This window comes from Cucurbita pepo, chromosome 6 (assembly GCF_057944985.1).
Source record: "Cucurbita pepo subsp. pepo isolate OVF chromosome 6, ASM5794498v1, whole genome shotgun sequence".
NCBI lineage: Eukaryota > Viridiplantae > Streptophyta > Magnoliopsida > Cucurbitales > Cucurbitaceae > Cucurbita > Cucurbita pepo.
Window position 1 is genome coordinate 6,223,947 of NC_141803.1, and position 24,821 is coordinate 6,248,767.

The window sequence follows — 24,821 nt, forward strand, 5'->3', positions numbered from 1 at the left end:
TGCATGCATTCAAATTCATGTTTTTTTTTTCTACATTTACAATAAAATCGTTCTTTCTATTTTTTACATTAAAAATTTATAATTTTCTTTTCATTTTCTTCGACTCTAAATATTCTATTCATTCCAAATTTCAATTATTAAAAAAAAAAATATATCATACCATTATGGAGAGTCGTGTTCAACTAACATGGTATCAGAGTCATGCCCTAAACTTAGTCGTGCCAATAGATTGGTAAATCCTCAAATGTCGAACAAAGGACTTCGAAAGAAAAAAGAAGTCAACCCTTCTCGAAGGCATAGTAAAAAATGACTAAGACTCCAAAGGAGTCGAGGCTCGATTAAGGGGAGGCACTTCTCGAAGGCATAGTAAAAAATGACTAAGATTCCAAAGGAGTCAAGCCTCGATTAAAGGGAGGCTCTTTTCGAAGGCATAGTAAAAAATGACTAAAACTCCAAAAAAGTCGAGACCCGATTAAGGAGAGGCGTAAAAAATGACTAAAACTCCAAAAGAGTCGAGACCCGATTAAGGGGAGGCGTAAAAAATGACTAAAACTCCAAAAGAGTCGAGACTCGATTAAGGGGAGGCGTAAAAAATGACTAAGACTCCAAAAGAGTCGAGACTCGATTAAGGGTTGGCGTAAAAAATGACTAAGACTCCAAAAGAGTCGAGACTCGATTAAGGGTTGGCGTAAAAAATGACTAAGACTCCAAAAGAGTCGAGACTCGATTAAGGGGAGGTGTTCGATGATGAAAGTCTCACATCCGCTAATTTAGGAAAATTTAGGGAATGTTCATAGAAATATCATATCATTGCAGATAGTCATGTTCAAATTTATATTAATATAGTAATAATTTTTTGAATTTTTTTTGAAATAATATAAAAATAAGTATTTTTGAAATGATTCTTCCCGTTCCAAATCCGAAACTCTCTGGAACCCAACAGAAAAATCCCCAAATGGCCCTTCCAAATTCTTCTTCGAAACCCTTCGATTCTTCTCGAACACCCCAAGTTCTTCCCCATCAATCTCTCACATTCTCCGCCATTTCCCTCTATAATTTCCACCTTCTCACCATTTTCTCGCAGATTCATTCTCCACAACTTCTTCTTCTTCCTCACAAATCACTCGCCAATGGCTTTCAGTTCCGCAGTAGCATCGCAGCTCCACATTTTCCGAACCTCCAATCTCCGGTTTCCGGATTCCAACAAATCCTGGAATCGGAGACGGCGACGTATAGCGCCCGCTGTAATCCGGTGCGAGAAGGTCGTTGGAATCGACCTAGGAACGACGAACTCGGCGGTCGCGGCGATGGAGGGAGGGCAACCGACGATCGTGACGAACGCGGAGGGACAGAGGACGACGCCGTCGGTTGTGGCGTACACGAAGACTGGCGATCGGCTTGTCGGTCAGTTGGCGAAGCGACAGGCGGTGGTTAATCCGGAGAATACTTTCTTCTCTGTGAAGAGATTCATTGGAAGGAAGATGGCGGAGGTGGATGAGGAGGCTAAGCAAGTCTCTTACAAGGTTATCGCCGATGAGAATGGGAATGTGAAGCTCGATTGCCCTGCCGTCGGCAAGCAATTTGCCGCTGAGGAGATTTCCGCTCAGGTATTCTCCATTTCTCTCCTTAAAGCTGTTTGGAATCTGCCGGATAATTGATACAATACTCTACCTGTGATGTGATCTACTTTAGAGGATGAAAGTTTAACCTCGGCTAATTGAGGGAGGGAAGGATCATAATGATACTGAGTTTATAATCAAAGAATACTATCTCTATTGGTATAAGGCCTTCTGGGAAGCTCAAAGCAAAGTTATTAGAATTTATACTCAAGGTGGATAATATCATACAATTTAGAGAGTCGTGTGTTCATTTAACATGGTATAAGAGTCATGTTCTAAACTTAGTCGTGCCAATAGATTAGGAAATTCTCAAATGTCGAACTCCAAAAGAAAAAGAGTCAAGTTTCGAGGTACGGTAAAAAATGACTAAGACTCCAAAGAAGTTGAGCTCGATTAAGGAGAGGCGTACTTTGTTCAAGGGGAGGTTTTATAATAAGGAATACTCTCTCTATTTGTACGAGACCTTTTGAGGAAGCCCAAAGTAAAACCAGTAAAGATTATGCTCAAAGTGGACAATATGTTCAAAGTGGACAATATCATACAACTGTGAAGAGTCGTGTTAATCTAATAACCTAGATTCAAATATGTCAATGAATGTTTACAGAATCTTGAGTTTTTTGTTTAATTTACATCGGGTCCTTAAAAGGTTTCAAATATTATAATTTTATCCATAATTTTGTTTCAATTTAGGTCGAGATGAAGATTTACACTTTTGTTATTTATTTCATATCTCACTTTTTGAGTTTAATTTATATTTGGTCTCTTAATTTTAGAATATTATATTTTTACCCATCATTTTTTAGTTTTATTTCTGTTTGATTCTTAGATATCAATATTTACATTTTCATCATTTATTTTGCTTAATTTTAAAATAATATAATTTTTAATGTTATTTCTATTTAATCCCTAATTTACACCTAATTTTTAATCTTATTTCTATTTAATCTCTATTTTTACTCGTAATTTTTAATGTTATTTCTATTTAATCCCTATTTTTACTCGTAATTTTTAATGTTATTTCTATTTAATCCCTATTTTTACTCGTAATTTTTAATGTTATTTCTATTTAATCCCTATTTTTACTCGTAATTTTTAATGTTATTTCTATTTAATCCCTATTTTTACTCGTAATCTTTAATGTTATTTCTATTTAATATCGAGGTATCAAGATTTTCTCTTTTACTTTTATCATTTTATCATTTTACCTTTGGTTTTGAGTTTAACTTACATTTGGTCTGTAAATTTAAAATATTGTCTTTTTACCCATAATTTTGAGTTTTATTTTTATTTGGCCCCTAGATATCAGGATCTACCTTTTTTTTTTTTTTTTTTTTTTTTTTTTCCATATTTTGGGTTTTAAATTTAATTTTCATTTGGTTTGTAAGTTTCAAAATATTACATTTTTACCGATAAATTTGAGTTTTATTTTCTATTGGTCTCTAGTTATCAAAATTTACACTTTTATCTTTGATTTTTCACTAATTACTTCCATTTGATATTTGTGTAAATGTCTATTAATTAATTTTTTAAAAATAAATTACCTAAAATTAATTATAAAAAAAATTTACAACAGTAAAAATTTGGTATAGAACTGTAAAATATCAAAATTTAGGAGATTAAATAAAAACTGAAGGATAAGCTTTAATCTCTGCTGCTAATACCATTAACCAAATATGATCGTTTCAATTCTGACTCTGTTACAAACTTATAGTTTTGTTCGTTCGTATAGGTTTTAAGAAAGCTGGTGGATGATGCATCAAAGTTCTTGAATGATCAAGTAGGAAAAGCTGTAGTCACAGTCCCAGCATATTTCAATGACTCGCAAAGGACAGCGACGAAAGACGCTGGTCGCATTGCCGGTCTCGAAGTTCTTCGCATCATCAACGAACCAACTGCTGCTTCCCTTGCTTATGGCTTTGACAAGAAAACCAATGAGACCATTCTTGTTTTCGACCTCGGTGGTGGAACGTTTGACGTCTCAGGTATACGACAACTCTGCGTCGGTTATGTCTTTCTTGATGTTCTTGACTGTTTGAATTGACAAATGTTGTTTCTCCTTAGTTCTTGAGGTTGGAGATGGCGTGTTCGAGGTTCTTTCTACTTCAGGTGATACCCATTTGGGTGGTGATGATTTTGACAAGGTTGGTTGCTCGTATTCCTTTATCTTCTTTGTGTTCTTTTATCTACACACTATAACATCTTTGATTTGCTTACTGTTCTATTCAGAGGATTGTCGATTGGCTTGCCGAGAGCTTTAAGAGCGACGAAGGAATCGATCTCTTGAAAGACAAACAAGCGCTGCAACGTCTAACAGAAACGGCCGAGAAGGCGAAGATTGAGCTATCATCTTTAACACAGACCAATATTAGGTACAACAACTGTGTCTCCTTTCACCTCTTGATCGGTTGATCGATTTATTTATCGTGTTTTCTGAATAAGCCTCGTGTTTCAGTTTGCCATTTATCACTGCGACCCGGGACGGTCCGAAACATATCGATACTACACTTACTAGGGTGAAGTTTGAAGAGTTGTGTTCAGACTTGCTAGATAGGTAAGGTTTGCTTCGACAGGCCGATTTCCTTCTTTTGCTTCTATGTCCATGAATTTGAATTCATTTTTTTACTCTGGATGCTGTCTATTAAGGCTGCGATCGCCAGTTGAAACGGCTCTGAAGGATGCGAAGTTGTCGTTCAAAGATATAGATGAAGTCATCCTCGTCGGGGGCTCGACTCGTATCCCAGCAGTTCAAGAGCTTGTTAAGAAAATGACAGGGAAAGAACCAAACATGACAGTAAATCCCGATGAAGTGGTTGCGCTCGGGGCTGCAGTTCAGGCTGGTGTTTTAGCTGGAGATGTCAGTAACATTGTTCTCTTAGACGTCACGCCGCTCTCTCTCGGTTTGGAAACTTTGGGCGGAGTAATGACCAAAATCATTCCAAGGAACACGACGTTACCGACATCCAAATCCGAGGTGTTTTCAACAGCAGCAGATGGACAAACAAGTGTTGAGATTAATGTATGTCAAGGCGAACGAGAGTTTGTTCGGGACAATAAGTCTCTCGGACGAATACTCCTCGACGGTATCCCACCCGCACCCCGTGGCGTTCCTCAGATCGAAGTGAAATTCGACATCGACGCTAACGGTATTCTCTCCGTCACCGCCATTGACAAGGGAACTGGGAAGAAGCAGGACATCACAATCACTGGCGCTAGTACTCTACCAAGTGACGAGGTGGATAGAATGGTTAAAGAAGCAGAGAAGTTCGCAAAGGAAGATAAAGAGAAAAGGGATGCCATAGACACAAAGAACCAAGCAGATTCTGCTGTGTACCAAACTGAAAAACAGCTAAAGGAACTCGGAGACAAGATTCCCCAATCCGTTCGAGAGACCGTTGAGGCTAAGCTCAACGTTCTTAAGGACGCCATCGCCAATGGGTCAACCGAAACAATCAAGAACTCCATGGCTGCATTGAATCAAGAAGTAATGCAGATGGGGCAGTCCCTCTACAGCCAAGGAGCAGCCTCCAGCGACAGGACTGCGTCGGGAACTCAGTCTGCTTCATCGAGATCAGCTGGAGAAGCTGATGGCGATGTCATCGACGCAGATTTCGTGGATAGCGAGTGACTTCGTGCAGTAGATAGAAGATGTAGGTATGAGTACAACAGCTTTATATCGATTTTGAATTGCTTGGTTTAGAATATATTGTGTGCATATTATAGTTTAGAGTTTATATGATGTATAAATCTTAATTTCTATGCCTTTGCTTGTGGAAATGGAAACAAAGATGCCCAAGAAGTTAAATTGTACAAATCATTACAACTAACATACTAGTTCGAGTATAGTTATTTAATCACGAGCTTCGATATTATATGATACTGAACAATCAAGACTTTCAATTAGATTATGAAAGGACGAAATGTGGATATGTCTTGTGCGGTGTTATGATCTTGATACGCTCATGATTAATTTTAGGGAAACTCGAATTTAACTTTAGATGGGGTTTTTCACTCATTGAACATTGCAGGTTTAACTCTAGCCGACTTTGTCTCTATACTAGACCAAATAAGTCAGCTCAATATTGCCTCTACGCGCATTTTAGTCAACATCTTGGTTTCCAACAATAAGACTCATGCCTCGTGATGTTATCCATGTCTTGGGACAGCTCAACCATCTTGGTTTGCTTGAATGTATCTATTGAAATTGATCCATTTGTTGCTCATCTCATTAGAGATCTCTTGCACATCCATTCATCTAGGTTCTCATTGAAGCATGAATTCTCCCGTGTCTATGCTAAGTTATTTATAGACTTTATACTGCAGGTGCATATACCAACCGACGACACATGGGCTGGGGCGCAATGTTAACGCACCATGCCATATGACGCTGACCCATTTCAAAGAAAGATGTTTGATATGCTCGTCTTGCGGTACTCGCCCACATTTTAAAACATTTGTCATAGAGTAGCTTGCTTAGACCACATGGGCAATGGGTGGTGGAGAGCTAACACCATGCCTCTCGAAGGTGCATTTTGAGGCATTTTGGTATGGTATGAGTAAACATGATTTTGGCAAACGAACATACAGACTCATGGAGTGTTGGTCCAGTGTCCGATCAATACCAAATTTGGTGAGCATTCATATTTCATATGGACACACTTAACTCCAGAGCCACATGCCCAAACTCCTTCTAGAATTCCAATGGACCCTTTATCAAGCCTATCTTTTCTCCATCTTGTTTATTCTTCATCTTGGCATTAACGCATACTTTATATGGTGTGTTGAACGATGCACTGTTCTCTCCCGTTGCATCATGACACTTGTCTATCTTGATAACTCATGTTGTAATAGGTAAGTGACAATATGGTGTGTTGAACGATGTGATGTGTTGAACGATGGTGTGTTGAACAACATCATGACACCTGTCTATCTTTATATAGTGTGTTGAACGATGCACGGTTCTCTCCCTTCAATGTTGTAATAGGTAAATGACAATAAGCTATAATGAGCGGAAATCAAATGATAACTCATTAGGCTGAAAATGATGGAAGTGTAATATATATAAGAAGCAGGAACGGAGTGATGACAGGAATGGAGCGGAAACAGGGAATAGAATCGCGTCTCGTATCTGTTTATCTAACGGAGAGAAATCTCTGTCTACTTTCATCTATATACCTATTATGAACGGAGATTCTTCCGGGATAATTGGATATCTCTAAAATTTTAAATTTCTCCCCCAAAACCTTGATCTTTAAAAAAATTGAAAATTTTAAAATGGGATTAAAGAAAAAGAAAAAATGAAACGAAACCCTAGGATTTGCCGATCGAATTGGTCGAAACTCGAATTTTTTTCGATATCGAACTGGTTCGGGTGTGTTCTTGTGAGACGGTAAATATTGTTGGTGGCATCAGGACACTCATTGCGACCGCTTTTGAATTCATTCGAAAAGAAATTCCTACTTTACACAAGAACTTGATTCTCTTTCGGATCGAGAGCTTCGAAGGTTAGTGACTCCCTTTTCTCTCTTGATTTTTTCATTAGTCTGCGAATCAATGTTTCTTTTCATGAATCTGTTCATCCAAATGTATGATCCTCTGGAAACTTGAAATTCTTTTGGTTTTTTTTCCCGACAGATTGGTTTTCGCTTCTAGATTCTGCTTCGTGTCCTTAAAGATGGTATGTTCCCCTCGTGTTCTTATTTGGTCCTGTTGTTAAATTTTGCTGGTAGTGTAACCTAAGGGTGCGTTGATTCATCCAATGCCTTGGATAAATTGAACTATTTGCTTCAAATTCGTCGTCGTTACTTGTTTCTTTGCTCTTTTCTCTTCTTGGGTTCGCTCTAATCGATTTTTGTTTTTACTTCAGCTTCCCCTTTCTCTCCTAAAGACTGCTCAAGGGCATCCCATGGTAAGGGCTTCTTTCAAACTCTTCGTTTTTGTATTGTAAATATACGGGTGAGCTTACTGTTAGGAATCACGGATCTCCACAATGGTATGATATTGTCCACTTTCAGCATAAGCTCTCATGGCTTTGCTTTCGGCTTCCCCAAAAGACCTCGTACCAATGGAGATGTATTACTTGATCATTCTCTAAATTAGCCAACGTGGGACTCCCTCCCAACAATCCTCAACAATCCTCCCCTCGAACAAAGTATACTATAGAGCCTCCCCTCAGGCCTATGGAGCCCCTCGAATAGTCTCCCCTTAATCGAGGCTCGACTCCTTCTCTGGTGTCCTTGAACAAATTACACCCTTTGTTCGACACTTGAGTCACTTTTAATTACACCTTCGAAACTCACAACTTATTTGTTCGACATTTGAGGATTTTATTGACATGGCTAAGTTAAGGGCATGCCTCTGATACTATGTTATGAATCAAGACTCTCCACAATGGTATGATATTGTCTACTTTGAGCATGAACTCTCATGGCTTTGCTTTGGGCTTCTCCAGGCCTCAAACAATTACAGGCAGCTAGACTAAAGTCAATAGATAGACTCGCATACGATTGTCAAGAAGCTTTCAACATTTGATATCCAGATAGTTTGTCATAAGGAATCTAATGGTTAAATGTTACTACGCCAATGCAGGATGATTGTTAAGGGCTTGGTCTGAGCTATTGAACTTATATTTTAGGACTTTTTGTTATGAACTTGATTTAAGGATATATAATTTCTGCATTGCAACAGTTGGTGGAATTGAAAAATGGTGAGACTTACAATGGCCATTTGGTTAACTGCGATACGTGGATGAACATTCATCTTCGGGAAGTCATCTGTACATCTAAAGTATGCACGATGAACTTTTAACATTTTCGTTTGTTTATATTTCTTTTTCTAGGAGTTTGAATTGATAATAACTTGGTTTTTCAATTATCAAATGTTAGGATGGTGACCGGTTTTGGCGAATGCCTGAATGTTATATTCGTGGTAATACAATCAAGTATTTGCGAGTTCCAGATGAGGTATTCATGCAAGCTGTTTCTCTTCTCGAGTGTCTACTTGTAACTTTTGATACATCAGTGGACCTTATATATATGCTTGCATAACCGAAAACACTCATATGTCTTCAAATTTAGTTCTTCCTTGTGAGATCCCACCTTGGTTGGAGAGGCAAACGAAACATTCTTTATAAGGATGTGGAAACCTCTCCCCAGTAAACGCATTTTAAAACCTTGAGGGGAAGCCCGGAAGTGAAAGCCCAAAGAGGATAATATCTGCTAGCGGTGGGCTTGGGCTGTTACAAATGGTATCAAAACTAGACACCGGGCGGTGTGCCAGCGAGGACGTTGGGCTCCAAAGGGAGGTGGGTTGTGAGATCCCATGTTGATTTAAGAGAGGAACGAGTACCAATGAGGACGCTGGGCCTCGAAGGGAGGTGGATTAGTGAGATCCCACATCGGTTTGAGAGAGGAACGAAACATTCTTTATAAGGGTGTGGAGACCTCTCCCTAGCAGACGCGTTTTAAAGCAAAGTTATCATTCCCTTCTTTTACTTGTCCTAACCAGCTTAGTAAATGCGTACTAAGTTTTCATACAAACTGTTGCAATGTTTCTTGCTCTCTGTTTCACTAATTTTGTATTGCTTCTCAGGTTATTGATAAAGTTCAGGAAGAAACCAAAAGCCGTACAGGTATGCTGTTATGCTTACATTTGATAATGTTTTCATGTAGTGAACTCTTGATTTTCCATACACAACAAATGAGTCGAATAAACGACGCCAGTAAAGACTAAGATCGATTTCTCTTTTGCCATTGGTTTTGCCTAATTCGAGCGTTAGTATCAAGGAAACCGATGCTTGGACATTGTCTTTTCAGATAGGAAACCTCCAGGTGTAGGGCGTGGAAGAGGAAGAGGGCGTGAGGATGGTCCCGGTGGAAGACCATCTAAAGGAATGGGGCGAGGCTTCGATGATGGTGCTAAAGCTGCTTCTGGGGGCCGTGGAAAGGGTGGCTCCGGTGGAAAACTCGGTGCCAACAGAGGTAAATAAACTGAATTTTTATTATTTATCGAACATAAATTTGTTGTTTCAGTCCCCATTGGATAACAGTTTTGGTTCTTTTGTTACCTGTAAAAATTATATCCATTATCTGTTCATGTATTCTTCATTTAGTTTTTCACCTTTAGAAACACTTGGGCCAATTTTTTAAAACAAAATACACGAGTTCTTAAAACCGTTAACGTTTTTTGATTTTCTAACATTTGGCTATGGTTTCGAGTTGACTGTGACAAAAAAAACTATGTTATCAAATGGACTTTTTATTCTCTCTTATCGATGTCGGCGCCATCGTATTCACTAAATAACGCCATGTTCGTTTATTTTAATTTAGTTGGAGGCAGGGGCCGAGGATGATCGGAGTGACACGGGTAACAGATGAGATGGACTAACTACATTATGTAAGCCCTGCTTAGTTTTCTTGTCAGTGGCTATGTGTTTTCCTTTTTATGCATTTTCTCTTCGTCTGCATTCTGAAGTGAATATTTATGTGATTTTAGCGCCAGCCCTCTGCCAAAGTTGTACACGACACGAACAGTTCGGTTTATTGGTTCGTAGTCTTGGGAATAGGTATATAGGTAGTCTCGTGTTTTCGAGATGTTTTAGAGGGGTTGGGAGGCTATATGTGATCAATTTAGGTACACAGAATATTTGAAAAGGTATTATGATCAAATTCTAAACACCTGTTAAGTAGGTGTTTATGGTTGATATCATGAATGCTCAAAATCTAGGATTGATCAGTTCTGGGAGTATCATCATCAGATAATCTATGATATAGAGGTTCTGTTCATCTGAGATGCCTCGACTCTATGAAATCTATCTGATATGTATGTCATTGTTAAGACACTTCTAACAGTGCCAAATGTGCCATACTCAAGGGTGATGATGCCGGTGGCTATGGCAAACGTATCGGTGGGCGACTATGGCAAACGTATCGACTCGTGACTAACTAGTCTACGATGCCTCCATTGGTACGCTCCTAGAACCCACAAACTCTACTGTGCCTTTGTTCATGATACAATATGTATGGATTTTCTGAGAATAGTATGAATCAATCACTGGTTACATTCGTTTGAACTGATTGGCTGATTTGGTTAAATTGAGTGAATGTATTTATTGAATGACTTTAGGAATGGTAGTTGTAACGGCCCAAGTTCACCAGGAATGGTAGTTGTAACGGCCCAAGTTCACCGCCAGTAGATATTGTCTCCTTTGAGTTTTCCCTTTCGAGTTTTCCCTCTTGGTAGAGTAATGATAATATCTTTGGCAAAACTCGAGATTTCCTGTTTCAGGGCCAAATGGTTGAGTACAGTAATGAACATGGTGGGGTTTTGCTCTTCTGACTTACTCATGTTTGGCCGCACTCGAAGAAGTCGATTCAGTTTTTGAATCTCTACTTCTACGACGATCGACGGTGGTAGTACAATTAAGTATTTGTAAGCTGGTTTTTAATTTCTTTCTTATGCTTGTGTTGCGGCAAACGAGTATGTTTGACGCTTTTTTGAAGTTTCTTTGTGAGATTCTACATGGGTTGAAGAAAGGAACGAAGCATTTCTTATAAAAGTATGGAAACGTCTTCCTAGTAGACACTATTTTAAATTTTGAGGGAAAACTCGAAAGGGAAAATATAAAGAGAACAAAAAGACTTGGACGGTTGCAAATAGTATCAGAGCTAGGTATCGGGCGATATGACAGCAATGGCATTGGCCCCTAAGGGGGTGGATTGTGAGATCTTACATATTCGGCGGTGTGCCAACAAAGACGCTGACTCCCAAAGATAGGCATATTATTATTTAAAAGACGTTGGCTCACTAATAATCGTGCATAAGGCTAAACTTAAAATAAAACTCTTGAATTTTATATATTATTCAAAAAGTATATACGAACTTCGAAAACTTTTTAATAATACTCTTCAAAAAAATATTATTAAACTTTTAAATGTTTCATTAATACTCTTAACCTTAGTTTACGAAGAGAATTTTTAAAAAACTTATTAAACTAAATTAATAAAAATACTCTTTAGTCTTTACAATATATTTACGGTTTCTTAGGAACTTTCAAAAGAGCAAATATATCTTTATAATTTCTCATGACTTTGTTTTTAGTTTCCCAAAAAGCCTTGTTCCAATGGAAATAGTATTCCTTACTTATAAACTCATGATGATCTTCCACTAAATTAACCAATGCGGGACTCACTCCCAATAATCCTCAACAATCCTCTCCTCGAACAAAGTACACTATAAGCCTCCCCCGAAGCTTATGGAGCTCTCGAATAGCCTCCCCTTAATTGAGGTCCTCCCCTTAATTGAGGTCCTCCCCTTAATTGAGGTTCGAGCTCTCGAATAGCCTCCCCTTAATTGAGGTCCTCCCCTTAATTGAGGTTCGACTCCTTTCTCTGGTGCCCTCAAACAAAGCACACCCTTTGTTCGACACTTTAGTCACTTTTGACTACACCTTCGAAACTCACAATTTTTTGTTCGATATTTGAGTGACGCGGCTAAGTTTAGGGCATGACTCTGATACCATATTAATCCTATAATAGCCAATTTCATTCTTGAATAGAACGTGAGATTTCTCCCAATTTTTCTCTGTGAAAATTTAAGGATTCATTTAAATTCGAAACCTAAACCCATTAATTTGTAGATATTTTGGAAATGGGAAGCACGCGAAATAACTCGGGTCACTGCAAGTCAATTCCTAAACATTACAATATTCTATCGCCTGATCACATCTTCCACGAATCCAACCTCATTCTTCTCACTCGATCGTCGCCATCCGAGCCTCTCCCCGACGCCTCTGTTCTTCTTTTCAAGTTTCAGGTCAATATACTCTCGTTTCTTTTGTTCTTGTTCTTCTTCTTCTTCTTGTTTTTCCTTTTTGTTGATCTTTGAATTCTTTTCGTCCGACTGTGGAATTTGTTCTACTTTTTGCATTTTCTTTTTCGTGCCTTCTTTGTTGTGTGTGATCGGAGGTGGATTCTGAGATTAATTGTTTCTTTTGTGTTTCAATTCCCTGTTCTTGTGTTGTTCTTGAGAAAATGTCTTGTGATGGCTCCGAAATTTACTGTAATTTGTAGAAGTTTTGATTCTCTCTTTGCTGTTTAGAACTAAGTGGACTGGAGATGAGTAAGTCAAGGCTCAATGTGTGACTTTCCTGTTCACTGATAGTTAAATTAGCACCATACTCAAATGGACAGATTATGGTGCTTTTGGTTTTTGTACTTATTTTTAGCATAAGATTCAACTCGTGACTATTGATACTAATTTATGAGCAAAAAAATGATATTCAAGTGGTTTGGGCCTAGGATCCTAGTTAGATACTGTTATTGAACTCAAAAGCTTATACCGATAGGTTATGTGCAAGAACTAGCGTTTATTGAAGAAGCTATAGAGTCGACTACATGTTTCTAATTAATTAGCAAAAAAAATGATATTAAAGTGGTTCGGACCTTGGACCCTACTTAGATACTGTTATTGAACTCAAAAGCTTATGCCGATAGGTTATGGTATATTTAGTCTTTTGTAATCGTGCAAGAACTAACGTTTATTGAAGAAGCTATAGAGTCGATTACATGTTTCTAATTAATGAGCAAGAAAATGATATTAAAGTGGTTCGGACCTAGGACTCTACTTTGATACTGTTGTTGAACTCAAAAGCTTATACCAATAGGTTATGGTATATTTAGTCTTTTGTAACCATGCAAGAACTAACGTTTATTGAACAAGCTATAGAGTCAATTACATGTTTCTAATTAATCAGCAAAACAATGATATTAAAGTGGTTTGGGCCTAGGACCCTACTTTGATACCATTGTTGAACTCAAAAGCTTATACCAGTAGGTTATGGTATATTTAATCTTTTGTAAACATGTAAGAACTAGCGTTTATTGAAGAAACTATAGAGTCGATTACATGTCTCTAATTAATGAGCAAAACAATAATATTAAAGTGGTTTGGACCTAGGACCCTACTTTGATACCGTTGTTGAACTCAAAAACTTATACTGATAGGTTATGGTATATTTAGTCTTTTGTAACCGTGCAAGAACTAGTGTTTATTGAAGAAGCTATAGAGTCGATTACATGTTTCAAATTCCTTGTTCTTTTAGAAGATTACATGTTTCTAATTCATGAGCAAAAAAATGATATTAAAGTGTTTCAGACCTAGGATCCTACTTTGACACCGTTGTTGAACTCAAAAGCTTATACCAGTAGGATATGGTATATTTAATCTTTCGTAACCGTGCAAGAACTAGCATTTATTGAAGAAGCTATAGAGTCGATTACATGTTTCAAATTCCGTGTTCTTTTAGAAACATGGTGTATAAATTACACAGATAAATTACACAGATAAAGAAGTTTTTTTTTGAAGATCAGAGTCTTAAGATAATGAAATCCAAATTGCCAGTTTCGAGTTTATATTCTTGTTGACAAGAACCAGAGAACTCAAAAATCAGTTCATCTTTCCATTGTTCTCAGGCCACATTTGTCCGGTGAGCAGTATTAGGTATGATAGAGGAGCCAAGTTGTAAAAGAATTGCAAGTATGTCAAGATCAGCTAAAGAAAGTGAATTGTTTAGAACTGTGGAAGAAAAAAGGAAGCAACAAGAGTCTCTTATTCCTTATGTTCATGAAGATTGTGTCTCAAACATCCTCATCAGACTCCCACTTGACTCACTTCATAGATCAATGTTTGTTTGTAAGCACTGGTTTAATGTCATATGCAGCCCCATATTCGTTGAAACCCATCTCCGTCGTTCTGAGTCGGTTTTGATCTTCACGACACAGACTCGTTACAACGAAGTTTTCCCACATTCTGGAAAATCAAACACCCTGTCAATTGAATCAAAGTTTATGCAGTCTGATGAATCTCTCTCTCTGTTCCATAACTTGGATCCGACCTCAAAGACTTTCATTCACTTTTTGGAATTTAAAGATGGACTTAGCAATGTAGGAGAGTATAGCTTAAGTTGCTTTGGAAGGATTCGAGCTACGTGCTGCGGTTTGATATTGCTCGATAACAAGTTGAAGAAAGGGGGACTAATAATTACTAATCCAGTGACTAGGAAGCTGACTTCTATTCCTCCTGGAACTTTGAATTCACCACATGATGAATCGTATGGATTTGCATACGACGATGTTTTAGGCCAATACAAAGTCGTTCACTTGTTTCGGGATGAATTGATGTATATTAGTTGTGAGATCTTTATAATTGGGACTAAAAAGTGGAGAGCTGTTGATGGACCTTCTTTTGGTCTCTTTGGTTGGCTTGGGTTTAGACCTGTTGAAGCCATAGGAGCTCTACATTGGATCCCACAAGTTAATCACAGCGATTGTATTGTATCGTTGGAAATCGAGACCGAAAAGTTTCAAACAATACCGCTTCCAAATAGTTGCAATATGTATGATGGAATTGTTGAAATTGGCTGTTCTCTAAGCTTTGTCACTCATCAGGAGACCCACACAGACATTTGGATCTTGAAGAGCTTGTCTGGGGAAGTATGGATAAAGCAACATAGCATCAATATAGGTTGCAGAATGGATATGATTCCTCTTTTAAGTTTTAGAATAAGAGGAGACCTCGTTTTCAGATCGAAAGATGGTCTGTTTTACATCTACGACTTTGAATTGCGATCGATTACTAAAGTTAAGAATCAAAACCGACTCGGTGTGTCGTCGGGTTGCCTTTTTCCCCATGTCAACAGCATGGTCTCTTGGAGTAGCAATTAGAAATCTCAGGTCACTTTGTATTGAAGATGCATCTTAGGAAATATAGTCACTTATTATATAATCTGATTAAGCATATATGCTACTTTATGGTTATTTGTGTATATATGTACTACCTCAACATTGTAGGTTCTGTGTATGAGCTGAGTTTAAAACTATTTTTTCTAATCTCCGGTTAACCGGTTACTATATAATATATGTAACGACTCTATATATATATTTTACCTTGTATTGCATGCATGACATATTTATTATATGTGAAAAAATTTATTTAATGACTTAAATGTTCATAAAATCTATTTCAATTAAAAGTAAACATCAGTGAAATAACGGAAACGAAATAACAATAAGTTCAAAGTAACATAAATATCTTGATCTAACCTATGAGCTACAATTTAAATATAAATGCAACTACCCTAACTTCGATTCCATGATCTTTATAGCAACGTCGGCATTCATATATGGTGTCTTACCTTTACTTGAAAAGAAGTAGTAGTATTTTATTACTTAGTAAGTAGCTCTATTGTTATGGTCGGGAATACAAACACAAGCAACCATGGTGTGACTTATTTTTTTAAAAAAAGATCATGACATGGCCTCGGGTTCTACTTTCTAGTTTGGGCATGGTTGGATGTGGTGTACGTCATGGACCCATCAGACTGGCTCCTATACATACTCCTGGATTTAGCTCGTTGGGCTAGCACAGGCTCACGTTGTTAGACGTCGTGGAGGGAAAGGGCCTACATAATATCATGACGAACATAGATACCGTAAGGTATGTGTTCGTACTTAAATATAACGGAGAGGTATTCCGATGCACGTGTCATACAAAATACATGAGGTCCCAGCATATATTCATAAATTTAGTCATACCTCCCTTCTTGACATGAGTTCATATGAGACATACATACTTGACACTTGTCATATTATTCATGATTAACCTACATGGTAAACAACTCCACAAAATGCCTATCTATCATGAAAACAAGTAAAATGGGTTTGGAACGGACATGCAGTCATGGACAACACGTCATAAACAACCATGACTAGAATATCCGACATAGGTATGATCTATTAGTGCCTCCATCAGTTTATAGTTGTTTGCTTTTCCCTTTGTAATTTGAGTTTGATACTCAACCTTATGGATGGATGGGGCAACAAATTTGTGTCTATCTTTTGTCAAACCTTGCGAGAGCAATCACATTCGAGACGATGCCATTTACACTTTAACTTCTGTCTAACCCATACTGCTACAATATCTTGCAAAGTTACAATTCGAGCATTTCTTTAGCTCCAACCCGTACGATTTGGGTTGGGTTATGAACTTATAGATAGGTTGAGTTCAAATAAATGGAATTTTATGAATTGGGTTGATTTTAGGTTCTCCTAAAACTAGACCGAGTTAGACCGAACTAACCTAAATTTACATTTTTGTTTATGATACAATTATATATATATATATATATATATATATATATATTTCATTATTTACTTTCTAACTCTTAAATATAATTTTAAACTATTTGAAATATAATTTTTCAAAATAGATATTAGAGTTGCAAATCTTAACTAAATATTTGAAAATAAATAAACAAATGATTTAAGCTAACTTCTTTCATTAAAAAAAAATGAATAAATGACTCGAACAACTTGAGCCATTTCTTTCACGCTGGCTTAAGTCTTTTAGTAAGTTTAACTGTGTATATATATATATATATATATATATCTATATCTATATATCTTCGATGTTCTATATCTATATATCTTCGATGTTGTCATTTCAAAGTGTTTGCTTCAATGGCAGTTTCAACTACCAAAAAGCTAAGTTGGCTTGACGAGCCCATATGTGAGGAAACAAAAGGACTAAAACAACAATTACTTCTTCAGTATGTTTCGTAGCATGAATGCGTACACCATGATATTATGCACGGTCCTTTCTTTTATATTGGTTTTCGACAGCGTGAGTTTATGCTAGTCATAGTTAGGCCCAAGGAATATGTATACAGGTCTGCCTAGTGAGTTCATGCACCGTATATATAGAAGTACTATGCATCTAACCTTACCTGAAGAAAAAGTAGAGCCTAACAATTGTGTTACATGTGTTTACATTTTCAACTTCCAACATTAGAGTCGACTATTTTTACATACTCTTGCTATGTCTATCTTTTTTTTCTAGATATAAGAAAGGGCTCCATGTACAAACGACGACACTATCTAGGAGACCATGGAATAAAGTCTTGTGTCTACCCGTATTTGCATCATATAGTCCGCATTATCATCTTTGAACTTTGAAAGGGGATATTTTTCATTATTATTTCAGTTATATTTTTACCACGTTTGCAAGTTCATGAACATTTAAGCCCATTACAATTTTTAAGATGAAATGTTTTAAATAGTTTTTTTGCACATAGTAGTGTCTTAGACGATCTTTTTTATCGATAACCTCAAACCAATCAATTGAATATTGATTAATACATAATTGAGCGAACACTACTTGAAAATGAAAATGGATTACCCATTTTTAATTCCAATGTTTCTCTGAATTTGAAAGTTATCACTCAGTAGGTTTCCATACCAAGGCTCAATCTAGTTAAGTTCGTAGCATCTACCGAGGCATAACATGCGCATAAAAAAAATGTCTTACCTTGAAAGAAAAAGCTAGGTTGGTTACACTTCAAGTTGTGGGTAATCCTCAAATTTCGTCAAACAACCAAGAAGTGCACCGTTAAGAGACAACTTGATACTTGGATGGCTGCTCAATCACGTAAAAATCGTCGTTCATAGCTTATTTGCATCGAAAACAATTAAAAAAAAAAAAAAAAAAAAAAAAAACCAAATTAATGAAATCCAAATGTTCAAGCTATGTCATTGTGACTAATGTCATGCAGATGCTAGAGTCGTGGGTGTCCATAAAAATAGATGGATGGGACGTCATTCAATTCTATATGTGCATTTTGTTTAATTCTAAATAAATCAAAGTCAATTCCAATTCTTCTACTACTACGTGAATGAAACGTTCATTCAAAGATAGTTCGGGATAATCAATTAGTTGAGGAAAGTCATAGGAAAGAAAAATATCAAATGTAACGAGAGGGAGATGTAAGGGAATAGGAAGCTGGCCAAGCTACATTTGAATCTCGGGATTATAAAGACAAGCTTGAGACTAGTAAATGGCAGAAAGACCATTTTGGTTGACGATAATCGGGAGAGGAAGACGATGCCGATAATGGAGAAGCTGAAGAAGAACATGTCGAGCCGAGAGCATCTCCTATGGATAGAATATGTAGCACAAACACCTGCCAGAACAGACCCAGAAGCTGAAGGGCTGTGAGATGGAAATATGAAGTGAACAGTCTGTTAAAAAAATAGCAAGAAAAACAACTGGGGATGGGAGAAAATGTTAATGGAGAAATGAAGGTCCCCAAGTTTAGAAGTATGGAAGGGATAGAAGTGGCTGAAGGAACATCACAAAAGAAATGACAAAACACAATCACAAGCTTCTATTGATCTAGGGGCACTATTAGATGGAGAACTTTCACACCCAAATCAAACGACTCAACCCTAACCCGAGAAGCAGGAAACATATAAAAAGATTCAGGAATTGAACGTGCTCGAAATCGATAAAGACCCTAGAGATAAAATGTAATAGCCCAAGCCCACTACTAGTAGATATTGTCCTCTTTGGGCTTTCTCTTTCACGATTCCCCTTAAGATTTTAAATTAAAAAGAGGTTTCCACATCCTTATAAACAATGTTTTGTTTCCCTCTCCAACCGATGTGAGATCTCAAAATCCATCCCCCGGCCCAACGTCCTCGCTAGCACTCATTCCTTTCTCCGATCGATGTGGGACCCTCCTATCCACCCCCTTTCGGGGCCTAGCGTCCTTGCTAGCACACTACGTCGTGTCCACCCCCTTTGGGGCTTGGCTCCGACAACCAGCAAGAGCTATCTGTACCACCTGATCCACACGGCTCTGTACCGCTTGATCCACTCTACTCTCAATCAATGATTACAATGCCTCCAAAATAATCACAACAGTCGGCTGGTCTCTCGATGCCGATGGAGCAGCAGGCTTCGTAACCGCCTCTACTGGAGCAGTTCCTTCTACAGACTGCTCCTCATTCCCCGAGTCCAGATTGAACGTACTAGGGTCTAAACTCTTTAACACTACCATAGCTGTCACACACATAGCCTCCTTGCTAGCACGTCGCCCGATGTCGGGCTCTGATACCATTTATAACGGCCCAAACCCACCACTAACAGATATTTGGGTTCCCTCTCGGGCTTCCCCTTAAGATTTTAAAATGTGTCTACTAGGAAGAGGGTTCCACACCCTTACAAAGAATAGTTCGTTCCCATCTCCAACCGTCGTGGGATCTCACATAAAGTAAGTCCAATGGACGGTCCTGCACATCAGCATGAAGAAAAAGGAGTTTTAAAATGCTGAAGCAGCAGACAATTCCTAGATCAAAATGAAAACGCTATCATAATAATGTAAATGGGCAGTTAGTTTGCTGTTAACATCACCAATTGGTGGAATCTTCAAATGGTTAGTACGCTCTACAGCCTATCGTCAAACTGCATTAAATACAGATTTAAAAACAGAGAAGTGAGTTGGCAAAGAAAAGACAATCAAGAACTTTTGACATTAAAAGCCTGCAACTAACGACAGCTAAACAATTATAATGAGAGGGACGACACAGCTATTTAAGGTTCTCCAACTTTCATGGTACCCCATGGCTATGCAAAATATGAATTATTGATATTGATCGTACAACCAGCTATGTCATTCAGTTGAATGAATGAAGACTAGATCAGTCAGATGCAGTCCAATCGAAGTAATTTGATCGTCCAATCGAAGTAATTAAGGCAGTAAAGTTATGACCAAGTCTCTCAAATTGGCCATGAATCATAATAAAGGTTCTGAAATAGAATTACTAATCTCTACTCTCAAGAGGCAAACAGGCCATGAATCATAGAGGTTCTGAAATAGAGTTATTAACAATATATGTTGAAGAATGCATGAAGAAATGTTGAAGAATGCATGAAGAAATGTTGAATAATGCATGAAGAAATGTTGAATGTGCAGGCAGCGTTCATTTCTTATAAGAAATGATAATTCAATACTTCAAAAGAATTGCCTGAGATGCCAAAATGTAAAGTCATGTTCTATGCTTAAGGTAATAAAGGTCATGTTCTATGCTTAAGTGAGCTACTGCTAGTAGATATTGTTCTCTTTGGGCTTTCCTTTTTGTACTTCCCCTCAAGGTTTTCAAAACATGTCTGCTAGGGAGAGGTTCCACACCCTTATAAAAAATGTTTCGTTGTCCTCCCCAACTGCCCCCTTCAGGGCCCAGCGTCCTCGCTGGCACTAGTTCCCTTCTCCAATCGATGTAGGATCCTCTAATCCACCCCCTTCGAGGCCTAGCGTTCTTGCTGGCACACCGCCTCGTGTTCGCCCCCTTGGGCTTAGCCTCCTCGCTGGTACATCGCTCAGTGTCTGGCTCTGATACCATTTGTAACGACTCAAACCCACCACTAGCAGATATTGTCCTTTTTGGGCTTCCCCTGTCGGGCTTCCTTCAAGGTTTTTAAACCGCATCTACTAGGGAAAGGTTTCCACACCCTTATAAACAATGTTTCATTCTCCTCTCCAACCGATGTGGGATCTCACAATTCATCCCTCCCCCCTTCGGGGCCCAGTGCCTTAGCCGGCATTTGTTCCCTTCTTCAATTGATGTGGAACCCTCCAATCCACCCCCTTCGGGCCCAGCGTCCTTGTTAGCACACCGCCTCGTGTCCACCCCCTTTAGGGCTCAGCCTTCTCGCTGACACATCGCTCGGTGTCTGGCTCTAATACCATTTGTAACGGCTCAAGCCTACTACTAGAAGATATTGTCCTCTTTGGATTTTCTCTTTTGGGTTTTCCCTCAAAATTTTTAAAATGCGTCTACTAGAGAGAGGTTTTCACACCTTTAGAAAGAATGTTTCGTTCTCCTTCCCAACCGACGTGGGATCTCACACGTTCAAAGACCTTGAATAACAAAGTACCATTGGTCAAGGAAATATAAAATGAGACAAACGTAAACAATCCGCACAAGTTAACCTGATGTTGAAACACTAGAAGATAACAGAAAATTCAACATTAAAATAAAGACCGGGAGAGATTAAGTGTCGTGGGAAGCTACGGTAATGTCAAAGCATTTATTGGAGAAAGAAAAATCAACAAACCATCCCTGCTATTAGTCTGACACAAGTACAGCCCCCTATTCCTAAATAAATGTCAAAATGTGGTCAAAGGCACATTTTTCTAAGTCAACAAAAAGGAGCTTGACCAAAAAAATAAAATATTGGGTAAATTATATGCTGCCTTTGCCAGTTCCAAGTTGCAAAAAAGAATTCAAACCGTTCTGGATGACCTTGCAATGGTCAGAATGCATGAACAGCGTGGACTTTTTAAGAAGCTAGTCCATAGTCAAAATGGCAGAACAAATGATAAAATAAACAGAAGGACGAACTCATGGCATGCCTATTGATCAAGCAAGTAATATTTTAGCAGAAAAAAGGGTGAGGGACAAAATTCATAGAAAATTTACCGTCAGAAAATTCCTTTCAATGGTTGTAAAGATGGGGAATAGAACTGAAGAGCTTCAATTTTCCAGCAGCAAGGCACCGAAATCGACTCAAAGCACAGGGCGCTCTCTTCTTCTGCTTACACAAACATTGTTTTAGGTACAAACTTACCCTTATCCTTCCTCACAACCACATGTCAGTGCCACCCACTTCCTCGAACCCAGATTCAAATTGAACCCAGATTCAAATTGTAACGGCCCCAGCCCACCGCTAGCAGATATTGTCTTCTTTGGACTTTCCCTTTCGGAATTCCCCTCCAAGTTTTTAAAACGTGTCTGCTAGGGGGAGGAGAGGTTTTCACACCCTCATAAAGAATGTTTCGTTTTCTTCCACAACCCATGTGAGATCTCACAATCCACCCCCTTCAGGGCCTAGTGTCTTCGCTGGTACTCGTTTCATTCTCCAATCGATGTGGGACCCTCAATCCACCCCCCTTCGGGACCCAGCGTCCTTGCTCGCACACCGTCTTATGTCCACTCCCATTCGAGGCTCAGCCTCCTCATTGGCACATCGCCTGGTGTCTGGCTTTGATACCATTTGTAACAGCCCAAACTCACTGCTAGCAGATATTGTCCTCGGCTTTCCTGTCTGCTAGGGAGAGGTTATGTTTCATTCTCCTTTCCAACAACCGATGTGGGATCTCATACAAATTTCTTGTTATTAACTCACCAATTCCCTACATACATGGCCCCAGAAATGTAATTCCTATACTTTTATCCTTCCTCCAAGAATTAAAGAACTAAAAGTAAGACAATGGTACTTTTTGAAAGAAATGTACTGCGACGGGGGAGACAGAGACACTGTGTGTGTAGCCTCCCAATTGTCAGTTCGCAGAAGCAGGGAAATTCAGCGTACAATTTTGAACGGATTCCCTGCAAAATGGAAGAATGGGAAAGAGTTTTACATAAAATGTAATCCATAATTCAAACGAAATGCGCAGCAAAAGGAACTCATTATATATGCAGAGCATTCAGAAATCATATCCTATCATTGGACGACCCATCTGGTTTTTCTTAATCAATCAAACAATCATTGCAGAGGACGTCAAATCTGTATTAATAGCATCAAGATCCGAAGAGAATAACGCAGAATTTGATCAAAAGATATTCCTACCCCAACACAAATTGTTTGTATTTACCATGCTATAAATATCACAGAGAACAGCTACATCAACGAAGATGTAACACACAGACAGAAAATTAGTGGTACAAGCTTGAGGAATGTGAGAGTCCATTCCGTATCTAATTTCATTGTGGACTACACACTGATTCTACAAAGAAATTTCTCTTACCCTTTCGTTTATTTCACTCGTCCATTGTTCAAACTTCTCACAACTCTGGAAGCCAACTATGAAGATGTTCTGTAATCTGTGCAACAATCTGATATTTTCTATTCATGGTTATTTCCTCGTCCTAAAAAATCAAGCCCTTCTGTTCTTGAGCGTACAATTCGATGGAACACCTCTCTGATCTGTCGTTCCAGAGGATCCAAACCAATCTTCAAAGTTTCACAAATCTGAGATAGCTCCTGCATTCTTTGCCTCACCTCTTCTTCCCTATCATTCGTCAAGGGGAACTGTGCTGTATCAGCCAATTCATTCATAATATGTGCAAATTTATCGATCTGATGAATTTCCTTTAACAACCCACAAGCATTTCTTCTTTCCCGCCTTCTCGATTCTTCCAAAATCCGATCGTGAAGTGAAAGCATTGGCGCCGCCCATGCGAACTGCCTGGGCAACGAAAAATGAACATTTAAGCCACGGTCCTGGCAAGGAATCGCCGCTACCAGAGTCCACGTTACAAACAGCAATACCATGTTCATTGTAAAAACAGGGACTGCCAGGCCATTGGTAGCCATAGTCTCATTCGCCCTCGGTGCAGTCAAATTGCTCCCAATGGCCTGAAGCTGCCTAGCGGCCGACCACGAACGCGAAACGCTCCATGAAAGCGAACGGAAATGCAATCTATTGTCTCTGGTACCATTACTGCATCCAAAAGAACGGTTTCTCTGTGCAATAGCCGGGGAATTGGCATCATTTTCATCGAGCATTGCAATCGCCAAGTCTATCAAAGCCTTCTTCGCGCGGCGAAATTGGCCTTCACCAAGAGTCTTCTTGTGACTAGAATCATCCAAAGCACTAAGCACAATCTCCAACAACTTCTGCCACTGCCTCAGCTGCTCAATCCCCTCTCTAATCACATTACAAACATCAAGCGCCTTCACGCTCCGCTCCAAGTAATCCGAAACCATCCTATCCATCGGCGCTCTACACATTTCCGCCTTCCGCGCAAACAAAATAATCTTAAATTCCTCCTGACAACAAATAAAAGCATCCAAAACCTTCCTAATCCACGAGAGCGACAAAATCTCCTCAGAAGAAACCGACGACAAATCCTGAAACCGTTGAGTGACCTGCTTCTGGAAGAAATCGAGATCGGAAACGAAGGAGACGCCATCATGGGCGCTGCTCTCCATGGAATGAACTTGATCACGGCGGAGAGTGAAGATCGAACGGCCAATGTTAGTAAACGGCAACGAAGAACTCTGAAAATCAGTAGCAGGCATCCTTACATGAACAAGAAGAGCTCAAAATTGAATCTAAACAGAGAAACTGAATCAGATTGTGAGAATTTTGAATTTGAGAGCATGGAATGAGAGAGAGAAAATGGGAGTTGAATGATGAACCCTAACGCAGGCAGAGGTATTTATTGGGAGAAACAACGGACCGCGTATGTACGGTTGTTGGAATTTCGACGGTGGAAATGTCCAAAAGGTCCAAAAAATAAAACGCCCAAATTTAAAATTAAAAAAAAAAAAAAAAAACGTATATTTATTAATTTTCTATATTTT

The 24,821-nt window shown here is 38.6% G+C and overlaps 3 protein-coding genes and 1 non-coding gene across 16 annotated transcripts; 3 read left to right on the forward strand and 1 right to left on the reverse strand.

The window, feature by feature from the left end:
* The first annotated feature begins 923 nt into the window (after positions 1–923).
* Positions 924–6,582, forward strand: LOC111797033 (stromal 70 kDa heat shock-related protein, chloroplastic). Of its 8 annotated transcripts, none has more exons than XR_015421434.1 (8): positions 924–1,607; positions 3,349–3,601; positions 3,681–3,760; positions 3,846–3,988; positions 4,072–4,170; positions 4,263–5,270; positions 5,645–5,807; positions 5,926–6,582. XR_015421434.1 is itself a non-coding variant. In XM_023679897.2 (7 exons), the coding sequence occupies exons 1-6, from the start codon at positions 1,131–1,133 to the stop codon at positions 5,242–5,244; spliced, it is 2,034 nt and encodes a 677-aa protein (XP_023535665.1). In that variant the 5' UTR covers positions 924–1,130; the 3' UTR covers positions 5,245–5,270; positions 5,926–6,582. The 8 variants fall into 8 exon arrangements, 5 of the variants coding, with proteins under 5 accessions (XP_023535665.1, XP_023535666.1, XP_086980892.1 ...); XR_015421435.1 differs by having other exon boundaries at positions 5,940–6,582; XR_015421436.1 differs by having other exon boundaries at positions 4,263–5,266.
* A 606-nt stretch (positions 6,583–7,188) lies between these two features.
* On the forward strand, positions 7,189–10,686 carry LOC111797034 (putative U6 snRNA-associated Sm-like protein LSm4). Of its 3 annotated transcripts, none has more exons than XM_023679900.2 (8): positions 7,189–7,293; positions 7,483–7,524; positions 8,304–8,402; positions 8,501–8,578; positions 9,207–9,246; positions 9,431–9,595; positions 9,944–10,010; positions 10,110–10,686. In XM_023679900.2, exons 1-7 carry the CDS (start codon positions 7,204–7,206, stop codon positions 9,964–9,966), a joined length of 537 nt encoding a protein of 178 aa, XP_023535668.2. In that variant the 5' UTR covers positions 7,189–7,203; the 3' UTR covers positions 9,967–10,010; positions 10,110–10,686. The 3 variants fall into 3 exon arrangements, with proteins under 3 accessions (XP_023535668.2, XP_023535669.2, XP_023535667.2); XM_023679901.2 differs by having other exon boundaries at positions 10,488–10,686; XM_023679899.2 differs by having other exon boundaries at positions 9,944–10,686.
* Positions 10,687–12,240: 1,554 nt separating this feature from the next.
* On the forward strand, positions 12,241–15,551 carry LOC111796511 (putative F-box protein At2g02030). The gene is made up of 2 exons (XM_023679164.2): positions 12,241–12,428; positions 14,087–15,551. Exon 2 carries the CDS (start codon positions 14,117–14,119, stop codon positions 15,335–15,337), a length of 1,221 nt encoding a protein of 406 aa, XP_023534932.1. The 5' UTR covers positions 12,241–12,428; positions 14,087–14,116; the 3' UTR covers positions 15,338–15,551.
* A 2,799-nt stretch (positions 15,552–18,350) lies between these two features.
* On the reverse strand, positions 18,351–24,656 carry LOC111797467 (protein BYPASS1-LIKE). Of its 4 annotated transcripts, none has more exons than XR_015421459.1 (3): positions 23,260–24,656; positions 21,932–22,840; positions 18,351–18,630 (listed from the first exon to the last, which is right to left on the reverse strand). It is a non-coding gene; the product is annotated as a protein BYPASS1-LIKE (transcript). The 4 variants fall into 4 exon arrangements; XR_015421458.1 differs by having other exon boundaries at positions 18,351–18,651; XR_015421457.1 differs by having other exon boundaries at positions 18,351–19,741.
* Positions 24,657–24,821: the final 165 nt, after the last annotated feature.

Bases quoted from the DNA above. Each gene is read 5' to 3' on its own strand.
- LOC111797033 (XM_023679897.2), top strand. From the start codon at position 1,131: ATGGCTTTCAGTTCCGCAGTAGCATCGCAGCTCCACATTTTCCGAACC. The intron at 1,608-3,348 runs GTATTCTCCATT...TCGTTCGTATAG, and splicing joins CTGAGGAGATTTCCGCTCAG to GTTTTAAGAAAGCTGGTGGA. The intron at 3,602-3,680 runs GTATACGACAAC...GTTTCTCCTTAG, and splicing joins TGGAACGTTTGACGTCTCAG to TTCTTGAGGTTGGAGATGGC.
- LOC111797034 (XM_023679899.2), top strand. From the start codon at position 7,204: ATGATCCTCTGGAAACTTGAAATTCTTTTGGTTTTTTTTCCCGACAGA. The intron at 7,294-7,482 runs GTATGTTCCCCT...TTTTTACTTCAG, and splicing joins GCTTCGTGTCCTTAAAGATG to CTTCCCCTTTCTCTCCTAAA. The intron at 9,247-9,430 runs GTATGCTGTTAT...TTGTCTTTTCAG, and splicing joins AGAAACCAAAAGCCGTACAG to ATAGGAAACCTCCAGGTGTA.
- LOC111796511 (XM_023679164.2), top strand. From the start codon at position 14,117: ATGATAGAGGAGCCAAGTTGTAAAAGAATTGCAAGTATGTCAAGATCA.